The 12,215-nt window shown below is 47.1% G+C and overlaps 2 protein-coding genes across 2 annotated transcripts in view; one reads left to right on the forward strand and one right to left on the reverse strand.

Annotated features, from left to right (window-relative positions):
- The window catches only part of LOC136505694 (uncharacterized), a 181,636-nt gene that overhangs the window by 132,531 nt on the left and 36,890 nt on the right, over positions 1 to 12,215 (forward strand). The window lies entirely within an intron of this gene.
- LOC136505457 (calmodulin-binding protein 25-like) lies at positions 553 to 1,450 on the reverse strand. Its single transcript, XM_066500610.1, has one exon. It carries the CDS (start codon positions 1,403 to 1,405, stop codon positions 704 to 706), a length of 702 nt encoding a protein of 233 aa, XP_066356707.1. The 5' UTR covers positions 1,406 to 1,450; the 3' UTR covers positions 553 to 703.

The raw sequence follows: 12,215 nt of genomic DNA on the forward strand, positions 1-12,215 counted from the left end.
CCAACAAAAGCAACAGTGCTTTGTTTTTTTTGTCCTTTTTTTCAAATACAAATATAGCCTGTCATCAATCAATCAATTAAGCTGAATGCGAATTGAACACCTCAGAGTCGGAGTCAGAGTCCACGAGTCACCACTCACCACGAGAATGGAACCAAGCAAGGAAGAGGGTGAGAATGGCAAGCAACCAAACCGACCAATGCAAATGAAACCACCCACCTCGTGCACCTTCGTTTTGTTTCCTCGTCTTTTGATTGATTCATCTGCACATGATCCTTACTCCATCTAGCCACATCGATTACGGCTGGGTTTATTTCTTTTGGGCAAAAGTTTAGCTCTATCACATCGATTACGGCCATGTCTGGATGTTGGGGCTAAAGTATCTGTTCGACTGGTATTAAAGTTGGATAAACCGGTTGAAGCTGTTTTATTATGAGAGAAAAATACTATAGATTCTATCTGATAAGGCGGCTGATGAGTTCAAACGAACCGTGCCTAAAGTTCCTAGCAACAAGCTGGATCGATCAAGCTAGTAGCAAACCAGACTGATTAATGTAATCAATCAATCCGTCAGTCAGTCACGTTGCTTGTCGATCAATCGGTCCATGGATGGATGTTGCGGTAAGCTCAAATAACCTGTACGTATACAAGCAAGCAAGCAGAGAGAGAGAGGAAGATGCGTGCATGGTGGAGACGCCACCTACTCCTAGAAGAGAGCGTCGTCATCCCACGACTCCAAGCTCGGGAACCCGCCGCCGCCGCTACCGTTGCTGCAGCTGTACTCCTCTCCTCCTCCTCGTACGCCGCCACAGGCCTGCTCCGCCACCTCCGCCTGCAAAGCGGCACCCGGAACCCCCGCCGCCGGCACCGCGGAGCCGTGGTAGCAGGCTCCACCAGGCCGCGCGGGCGGCGCTCCGCCCCCGCCCCCGCCCCCGCCCCCGCGCGCCGCGCCGAGCAGGAACGCCGACGTGTCCAGCGTCGGCAGCAGAGTCGCCGTCGTCGTCGTCAGGGCAGCGCGGGAGGGCGGTGCCGGGGCCGGGTGGCAGAGGAGCTCCGGCGTGGCCTGGTGATACACGACGTCGTCGGCGCCCGTCACCTGGTGCACCATGCGGCGGAAGCTGGCGGCGTCGGCACTGATGTAGGTGGTCGGCAGCTTCCGCGACGGCCGCGGCCGGCGCTGCTTGCCCGCGCGCCGGGCCGTGGGGCGGAGGCGCTGCGGGGTCGTCGGCGTTGTCGGCGACGGGGACGGGGACGGGGACGGCGCGACGATGAGGTCCAGGTCGTAGAGGGCCTGGTGGTGCTGATTGGGTACAAGTACGACTGGGTGCCACGGTGGCAGCGAGATGGAGGAGGAGGAGGGGGAGTGGGCGGATCCGGCGCCCATGCGCGTGGCGGCGGCCATGGGCATCCGGGGTGCACTGGAGGATGAGCCGAGGCCGAGCAGCAGGTGCGCAGGGGGAAGAGGAGGGCCGGTGGTTGCGGTTTATACGGGGGCGAGCTCATGCTCCAGCTGACACTGACATGACATTGACACGTACCTCGGCCACAACCATAATAATCCGGCCACGCAAGAGCATTTTTAAAAAAATAGAACTACTATTGGATATTTTCTTTCTGACTGTTAAATGGATAAATGCAAATAGTAAGGACATCTCCAAGAGTTTGTCAAATTTTACTTGGCAAATCTTATGATTTGCTAACTCCTAAAATTATATGCAAGTAAAAACAATCTATTTCCAAAAGTTTGACATTTTTGACTTGGTAAAATAAAAAAACCCGTTAACAAGACGAAGAGGCCCGCTAAGCGAACGAAGAGCCCCGCTAAGAAACGAAGAGCCCCGGATGCCAAGCCGTATACGCGCGCGTATATTTGCGCGCGCGGAGAGAAGATTTGTCAAGTTACTATTGATGCCAAGTTGTTTTGCCGAATTGTTGGAGGCTATTTTTTCTTGTTTTGCCAAAATTATATGGATGTCAAGTTGAGATAGCAAACTCTTGGAGATGCTCTAATACCAGTGCAACTGAAACCAAATTAAATAAAAAAACAGCTAGTACTGTGACAGGATATGACCGCGCATGCATGACCCTGGAATTCTCGCGCACGCATACAGCATGAATGGGCGTGCACGTGCCATCACACGGAGAGCGGTGAGTCTTTTCTCGGTGTCATTATAAAAGTATGTAATTCTATGTAAGTTATAAAAAAAGTTAAGTGGTTATATGTGCCATTGATTTGAATGTTTTTCTTTTCATGCTATTTTCGTCAGATTTGGCTGTAGTTGTGTCATATTGTGGTAGGGAAGTCCAAATTACCCTTATGTCTCAATGTGTTATTGTTATTTTTTTTAGCATTTTAACAAGCTCAAATGAAAAAAAAAACTCAGAGCTTATTAAGATGCTAAAAAATACAAAGTTTCAGCAACATATTCATCTCGTACACTGGGCCAGCGGCAAGTACGTGTCGATCGCTGAGGCGCTCGGCCGATGCTAACTCTGGGCCTCTGGCGAGCCCTAGTGGTGCTGGTGACCAACGAACAGATTGCACTCTGCGAACAGTGCTATATATGCAGGGAAATTAAAGGCATGAGAGGCCTGCCGATCGAGATGCGGAGAAGCCTGGCGTCCATCTCGTTGTCATCGCATCTAGCTTGGCACTGGCGCTGGTGGGGCAATTAATCTCCCGGTCGTCAGACTCAGGTATCGTTGGTCACACCCGGTCAGCCGGCGGTCGGCCATTATATAGAATCCAAGTGTGGGAGCTGCAGGTCGATCGCTCGCCGCCGTCGCTCGTCGATGCTCAGGGTTTGAAATTTTGTAGACGTGAAAGTGCGGTCCCTGTGCGACTGTGACCGCCAAGAACGGATCTAGCGGTGTGGGGGAGGGGCTCAAGCCCCCTTACCGCCGTTGATCCCATCAAGCCACCCTAGAGCCCCTCCAAAAATTTCAACGCGGAGGCACCAGAGGACCAGTGAAGAAGAAGGCAGCACAGGTGGAAGCCGCCAGAGGATCAGTGAAGAATGTCACGGCCGTCGGATGCAGCACTGCGTTCAAGCTTCCTGATCTCAACGAGGCATTGGACGATCTAGGCTCTGTTCGGCATGACTTATTGCTGTTGTGGCTGATTTATAGAGCTGATTTGTTGTGAGAGAAAAACATTATTCCATGGCTGAAAAAGTAGGGCTGATTCTGGCTTCTAAGCTCAAGCGAACAGAGCCCTGGTAAGCTACATGCACTGATCCTTCTAATAGCCATGACGGGCATCATGTTACATTCAACGCACCCTTTGTGTATTCTAATAAAGCATTTCGGGGTCAGGAGTGACACACTAGTAGAGGACGGCCCTTTGGATTTTGGCTTTAGTCTCGGTAGTCTTAGGTCCTGAGACTAATGTTACCGCTAGTTCTGGGTCCAACAGGTAGAGTGCATAGGGGATCTTTAGTCTTAGTTGATAGCTTCAACCGGGACTAGTGACCTTTAGTCCTAGGACTAAAGGGCACAGAGGAGGACTAAATTCACGCGGGGTGGACGTTTGGCTGAGCAGGGTCGGAGTGGTGCCGGTGCACTAACCCAGGAAGGTATATGCCGAAACCAATTGCGAACGTACGCGTTTCACACTTTTTGGGTTCTACAAATCCATATTATCTACCATGAAAGGGATGATGAGATTTTTAAACTTTGAGAGATGTGAATTTGAGAATATAATCTACTATCTCTCCTGTGTTGGATGATGTACCGATTTTTTTAACAGAATCTCAAAATCTTCAACATATTCAAATGGGCCCTCAAACACTCGAACCAGATGGAGAAGGGCGCAACTGGACAGGGGCTCATGGGATACAACAGCCTCACACCTCACCGCCCTCATATATGGTTTGCTTAGAGCACGTTTAGTTTCCAGGGAATGGACCCCTCGAATAATTTGCGACGTGGAATATTGTGCTAATTTGTACTATCTTTGAAAGAACGAGACCTTTTTGGGAACATGTTTCGCTGTTTGCAATCCCCTCGCAAAGAATTTCGAGCCGTTAGGCTGATTGTATCTGTCGTTGATAAACTGACTAAAACTAATTTGTTGTGAGTGAAAATATTCTATAGCTGATAAGTCAGGCTGGAAATAAGCGCGGCGGGGCCGGCAGCAGCACCTCGTCGGTGCCCGTGACCTGCTGGTGCACCATGACCCGGAAGCCGGTGGCGTCGGCGCTGATGTACGTGGTCGGCAGCTTCCGCGACGGCCGGGGCCGGCGCGGCTTGCCCGCGCGCTGGCGGGGCGTAGGTGGTTCTGGCGCGGCAGGGAAGCGGTCAGGGACGGGGACGGCGTGCACGGGTCAAGGTCGTCGTAGAGGACCTGGTGCTGCTGCTGCTGGTGGTGGTTGGGTACGAGTACGACTGCGTGCCACGGCGGTGCGGGCGAGATGGAGGAGTGGGCGGATCCGCCCATGTGCGTGGCGGCGGCCATCAGCATCCGGCGCGCATTGCAAGATGAGCTGAGGCAGAGCAGAGCAGAGCAGAGCAGGCGCGCGGGAGACAGGGGACAGGGGGGTTGATGGGGGAGAGCAGAGAGCTCATGCTCAGCTCAGCTCACAGCCTCACGCTGACACTGACAGTGACTCGGGGAGACTTGGCCTTCCACCAGAGCTACAAGATCAGTGGGCAGCACCGGCACAACCATATAGGTCCATAACAATCGTCAATCGATGATCTGGCCACGCAACAGCAGAAAAAAACAACAAGCGTCTGGATTTGATAATTACTCCCTCTTACATAAATTACCTGTTGCTTTTGGTTTTCGTGTCGCCCGAAGCTGCTCAGGTGTAGAACAGTGCTTTTCTATCACACCAAATCAGCGGAACAATGTTTTGACTTATTTTTTCAGCGAAGTTAACGGAACCTATATGGCAGACACACATCATCCTTAGCAGTTAGAAGTGCTCATCGATGAAATATAACCAAACTTCTTCCACTTACGTTTAGTAGTTAATATAACCCGGAAGATTTTGATGTATAATGCATGACGCTGGTTTTGATTTGAGCAGGGTTGACACAAGGATGTGTTTATTTCCCCCTCCTAAACTTTAGCCACTGTCACATCGAATGTTTGACGCATGCATGGAGTATTAAATATAGACTAATTACGAAACTAAATACACAGATTGGGACTAATTTCCAAGACAAATTTTTTTAAGCCTAATTAGTCCATGATTTGACAATGCGGTTCTACAGTAAACATGTGGTAATGACGGATTAATTAGGCTTAATAAATTCGTTTCGCGGATTACTGATGACTTCTGTAATTTGTTTTATTATTACTATCTGAATACTTGATGTGACACCCCCGTGTGACACCCGACGTGACACCCCTAAACTTTACCTTATGGATTTAAACATCCCCTCAAAAATAAATTTTAGAATTATTATTTCTAAGATAAGTTTTCAAGACAGCGGATATATATATTACTCTGGATTTAAAAGGTAATTTAACGGAATTCTATACTATATATCCATGCTCTACGGTGTGTGAAATGGTTCGGAGCAAGTTGGAGCTTTTGGGCCGGGGTCAACAGCTTTTGCGGTTTGCTTGACTTTTGACGTGCTCTACATGTCAGACCGTACTCACACGCACAGGTGAGCTGACTTCTGCATTGACTAATGACCGAGTAGCAGGCTAGCAGCTACAGATCTTAGAAATAATCGTAACGTTTTGGACACTTCATACCATGGTCAAAAACGTATTCTAAACATGACACGCACATAGAACGTACATGTGCGTCATCTCGTCTCATCATGTGGTGCATTCATTAATTATTGCAATATTGATGCTTTTTTGCTTAAACCTGGTTGCAAGTGTAGTAGGGCTAAGTTAAAAACAGTTCAAGATAAAGTAAGATAAGAAATGATCGAGTAGCCTTGTTTGCCATGTCACATTTTAAAACAAATATACTCCGTATTTAGTTACCAGGGGTGACTTTCCGCTTGAGGCCAGCGAGGATGCGTCTCTACGAAGTATATTGGGCGTGATTGGTTGCTTTGGTATCACTCGGTGCATTGCGGTTGTGTTTGGTTCCCCTGCTCGTATCTTTCGCCTGCATTATTTCGTTCATCTGCCCTCCTCCATCCCGCATGTCTCCGTCTTCTCAATTTTCACTTTCCTCTCCGTGCAGGACGACTTGATTCATGCATGGTGCAGGGACCCATGTGTTAGACATCCAAAACTTTGATACATGCATGCAACCAAACATGATCTCATCTCGTACTGAACCAACAACAAAGACAACCAAACACGACCACTTGCACGAGCTCAACCCGGCTTCTTTGGTCCTGCACAGCCTAGCCATCCTGGCTCGAGGCTTGCTCTGCAACCAATCACGCCCATTGAGAAACTATATTGAGTAGCGCAGTGTGGAGCTATTGATCTTATTTGGTATAGCCGTGGAGACAAAAGCGCTTCTTTGAGGGGCGATTGGTTGCTATGGTGATGTGGAGCCGGAATGGAGAGCTGGTCCAGGATGGTGAGATGTATGTTTAAACCGTGCACCCAATCTTGCTTGGTTGTCTTTGTTGTTGGTCCAATACGATATGAGACCTCGTTTGGTTGTATGCATGGATAGGAGTTCTGAGTGTATGACACATGGGCCTCTATACCCTGGGTGCATTGCATCGTCCTGCATCGCAAGGGAAGTGAGGGTCGAGAAGATGAAGCCATACGGGATTGAGGGTGGAGATGAAAGAGACGGAGTAGGAAAAGGATGTTAGGCAGATATCCAAACATTGCCAAATGCAACGAGCGGTGTTGGGATGGGGCTCAGGATGGCCTCCTCTCTCCATAAAATATTGAAAAACTCAAGACAGATGCTATCTACGTGAGAGCTCGCCTTTTATTCAGATTTTGGAAACAAACCTTTTATTCAGTTTCGTTGGCCTATCCTAGAAGCCCTGATGTTGACTAAATCCATTTGAAAAGATACGATAGAGGTTGGAGTTCATTTTTGTGGTGATATTAAAAAAAATGAAATTCTAATCTCAACGTCAATGGTAAGGGCCCCGTTCGCTTGTCTTAAATTTGGCTTGTTCGGCTTGTTTTTTTAGCCGGAACAGTGTTTTTCTCTCACAACAATCCAGCCGGAACAGTGTTTTTCAGTCAGTTTCAGCCAAAGTTCAGACCAGCGAACGGAGCCAAAAAAAAAAAAAAGCTTGTGGTGGGTAACTAGACACACACACACAAAAAAAAAAAATATATATATATATATATATATATATATATATATATATATATATATATATATATATATATATATATATATATATATATATATATATATATATATATATATATATATATATATATATAGAGAGAGAGAGAGAGAGAGAGATGGGACGTTTAGTTGAAAATAAGCATAGATTTTGAGATTTTCAAAAAATAGATCAACTTTTTAAACTGGTTGTTGAATCTATAACGAGGCAAGTAGTGACAACGCGACTGATCGAAACCTCTCAATGGCCTGAGAAAAAGAAAGCAAACCACTTTCCTGTAGTAGGAGCGAGGTGGAAGCGGCCTAAGGTCCAGCCGTCCAATTTGGTAAAACTTCTCTTTTTTATTTTTGAGCTTTGTTTCTTGATTTTTTAATAGAATGATTCTGGTGGGGAACAGAAGAAAAGTGATTCTAGTGGTAATTGAACGCTGCATAGAGCGGGGTTTTTTTTTAGCTCCCAACTAGTAGAATAAATAGAGAATTGATTCCTCATCGGCTCTTATCAGAATCCAGTTATAATTTATCTATTTAGTAGGACTTCTTCGGATCCGCTCCTAATTCCTAACAGGAGCGGTGTCGTAACAAAACTTGTCAGATGTCTCCGAAGAGACCGTACCAAACAACCTTTTTTTTATGTCGACCCAAACAACTTGTCTTAACCTGTGAAAATCAACTTTGTCAGAGCAATAAACAAGCCTTAAAACCATGAGAAAAGGCCAGACCTCCTATACCTGTGTGCCTGAGTTGTGCCCAGCCCAAATTAAGCAAAGACTCCGGCCCAAATAAAGCAATGGGCCCTAAGCCCGCTTCCTACGGGAACGAGGTGGACATGGACCCCACGCCCCACCAGCCCAACAACGACGTGGATTCCCCCGGGCCGAGCCAAACCAAACCAAACCGAAACCAGTCGCCGCCGCTCGCTGGAGAAGGAAGCGATGGCGCTCCTGCTCCCCAACCCCACCGGAGCGCCCCCGAACCCTACGACAAGGCTACGAGCCCCTGCCCCCCGCCCATGCCACGCTCGCGCCTTCCCCCGACCCCTCACCCCTGGGCATGATCCGCGGCGATGGAGGACCCGGCCACGTCGTCAGCCGCACCTGACCCTCCCCTTCCCCCTTTCCCGCCCCCGCAACCACCACGGAGGAGGAGGGGGATGATTGGGTGCTCGTGCCGGCCAGCGAGGTCGAGGGGGTCCACGTGCCCAAGTTCATCCACTAGGACGGGACGACCTTGTCAGCCCTTGGCAGCGGCGGGTCACCGCAACGTGAGCACGACAATGGATTCGGCCGGCGAACCCTGACGCCGGCGAGGTTGCCCCTCTGCCTTGGCGTGCTATTTGGTATTTGATAATCGATAAGCGTCTTACAGAGTCACGGGCACTTAAGTGCCATACAGTTTCTGGCCTGTGGGCCCACAATGTCATACAAGAATGAAAACGTAAACGGCTAAATGTGTTTGTTTGTGCAGATGACGGCTTCCAGCAACTCACTCAGTGGCAGCCGGTGCACCTGGGCTGACACCTCCCCGGCCTTGACATGCCGCTTGCCCCCAAGCTGGTGCTGTAGGGAACCGATGCCTTACCACGTAGTAGTCTTCCCAGGTGGTCATCGAGTCTGGCAGGCCGACCCACTGGAGCTTCACTTGAGGAATTGCTGCATTGCCCTTCTTCACCATGCGATGCTCTAGGATCGCCCTTGGTACGGTATCTGCAGTTTCAAGATCTGGCAAAACTGGCAGTGTATCATATACAGGTGTGTAATCTTGTGTGTATGGTTTCAACTGTGAGATATGGAAGACTGGGTGTATTTGAGCGTCTGGTGGGAGTTCCAACTTGTATGCTACTTGACCAATTCTCTGGATGACAGTAAATGGTCCATAGTATTTGTATGATAGTTTGGGATATGGCCTGTTTGCCACAGTGGATTGTGTATATGGTTGTAACTTCAATAATACTTTGTCACCAACAGCAAACTGATGATCGGTTCTGTGTTTGTCTGCCTGTATTTTGAACTTGTTCTGTGCTCTTGCTAGATGTTGTCTGAGGGCTTGAATGTGCTGTTCCCTGTGCGCAATCTGCTCAGTCACTGAAACTGAGTTTGTCTGATTTGTAGTAGGTAACAGACCCAAGTCAGGGTCATGGCCATATAGAGCTTTGAAAGGAGTGCATCCCAAAGAAGAATGGAGAGATGTGTTATACCAAAGTTCAGCAAGTGGTAACCATGATTTCCAGGTTTGAGGGGAGTCATGAATAGCACATCTGAGATACATTTCTAAACACTGGTTCACCCTTTCTGACTGCCCATCTGTTTGTGGATGGTAAGCAGTGCTGAATTTGAGGTTTACCTTGTATGCCTTGAAGAATTCTTTCCAAAATTGACTGACAAATATGGTATCTCTATCTGTCACTATGGATTTAGACATGCCATGCAATTTGACCACATTTTCCATGAATGTTTTAGTTATGGAGGCAGCTGTGTATGGATGTTTGATAGCTATGAAGTGGGCATACTTAGTCAATCTGTCAACTACCACTAGGATGACACTGTATCCTTCAGACTTTGGTAATCCTTCTATGAAATCCATAGTTATATCTTGCCATATACCTATAGGAATAGGGAGGGGTTGCAGGAGTCCCACGGGGTGCTGAAGTGAGTGCTTGGCTTGCTGGCAAGTGTTGCATTGCTTGATGAAATTATCCACATCATTTTTCATTCCTTTCCAAGCAAAGTGCCTTTTGAGTCTGTGATAGGTTGTTGTTACCCCTGAGTGGCCCCCTAATGCACTGGAGTGGCAGACTGCAATGAGTTTGGTTTGAAGTGCTGAATTACTGCCAATCCAGACTTTGCTTTGAAACCAAATGATGCCTTTGTCTAAAGAGTATCCCTGTTGGTCAGGACTGGTGATGGCTAGAGTTCTGAGCAGCTCCTGTGCTTGGGAGTCAGTAACATAGGAGTTTTTGACTTCCTGGGCCCAGGCTGGCTGAACTGTGGATACTGCTTGTAGTGCCATCAAATGACCTACCCTTGATAGTGCATCAGCAGCCATGTTCTCTTTGCCCTTTTTGTACTTGATTGTGAAATGGAGGCCCATCATCCTGGTCATAGCCTTTCTTTGCATGTTAGAGTGAAGGTTTTGTTGACTCAAGTAAGCTAAGGATCTATGATCAGTTTGTATGTAGAATTCACCCCTTTCTAGGTAATGCCTCCACTTGTCTACTGCCATGATCAATGCTAGAAATTCTTTTTCATAAATTGACAGTCCTTTGTGTTTTTCTCCAAGTGCTTTACTCAAATAAGCAACAGGTTGCCCTTTTTGCATCAGTACTGCACCAATACCATCAGCACAAGCATTAATTTCCACTATAAAGGTCTCATTGAAATTTGGCAGAGCCAATACTGGTGTGTGAGTCATTGCTGTTTTCAGTGCCTCAAATGCTGCCTGAGCATGCTGGTTCCAAACAAATGTCTTGAGTCTGAGTATTTGTGTAAGAGGTTTGGACAGTCTGCCATAATCTTTAACAAATTTTCTGTAATATCCTGCGAGTCCTAAGAATGCCCTGAGTTCAGTCATTATCTGTGGGACAGGCCATTTGAGCATATCAATGATCTTGCTGGGATCAGTTGAGACTCCTTGGGCTCCTATAATATGCCCCAAATATTGCAGGCTGTACTTGGCAAAAGTGCATTTGGATTCCTTGAGATACAACTGGTGCTTTCTCAAAGTTGCAAAGACTTGCTCAAGATGATCCACATGAGCTTCCATGGATGGACTGAAGATGAGGATGTCATCTAGGAAAACTAGAACAAATTGTCTCAAGAATGGTTTAAGGATTTCATTCATGATGCATTGAAATGTTGCTGGTGCATTTGTTAATCCAAAAGGCATAACCTTGAATTGGTAGTGCCCTTGATGGGTTTTAAATGTTGTTTTGAATTCATCCTCTGGTAGCATCCTGATCTGATGATAGCCAGCCTTCATATCCAGTTTGGTGAATACCTTGGCTGCTGTAAGCTCATCCAAGATTTCTTCAATGATTGGCATTGGGAATCTGTTTTTGATTGTCATGTCATTGAGTTTTCTGTAGTCGACACAGAATCTCCAAGTATCATCCTTTTCTTAACTAGGAGAACAAGGGAAGCAAAAGGACTATGACTATGTGTAATCAGGCCAGCTTGTAATAGTTGTTGCACTTGGTTTTCAATCTCTGTCTTGTGTAGTGGGGAGTAATGATAGGGTTTGGCATTGATGGGTGTGGAGGCAGGCAGTAAGGATATGGCATGATCATAGGCCCTTCTAGGTGGGAGGCACTGTGGATCAGTGAAGATATCCTTGTACAATGCCAATAGATGTTGTAAAGCCTCTGGATGGGCTTGCTGTTTGTGAGTGGTGTGGTCAGATTTGTGGGACTCTTGATGAAGCACTGCAAAAGCCCATATGTCATTGCCTTTAGATGCATTGTACAGTTGAGTAGCTGACATCGATGACAACTGCAAGTCATGTTCCCTGATGCCTTGCAGAGTGATAGACTTGCCTTGTTCAGCAAATTTCATTGTTTTGAGCTGCCAATCGAATTCCAGAGGACTATGTGACTTGAGCCAGTCACAGCCCAGTATAGCATCATATGGCTGCATATCCAAGACCACCATATCTGTTCTGAAGCTTTGTCCTTGACAATAGCATTGCAAATTGGGAACTAGCTGATTAGTAACCATGTTGGCACCATTGGGAAGTTTCACTTGCCTTGGAGGGATAGGAATAGTATGAAGATTAGCCATCTGGACAAATTGAGTACTTATGAAGCTATGAGTGCTCCCACTATCAATCAGAATGAGCATTGTTTTATCTTTGACTCTAGTTCCGAGTTTGATGCAATCTGCTTTGTCCCTTGTAGAAATAGCATTCAAGGACAATTGGCAAAATTCGTCATGCAGTGCATCTTCTGCTGCCAAGTCATTGAGAACCTCCTCAGTG

The sequence above is a fragment of the Miscanthus floridulus genome, chromosome 14 (genome assembly GCF_019320115.1).
Source record: "Miscanthus floridulus cultivar M001 chromosome 14, ASM1932011v1, whole genome shotgun sequence".
NCBI lineage: Eukaryota > Viridiplantae > Streptophyta > Magnoliopsida > Poales > Poaceae > Miscanthus > Miscanthus floridulus.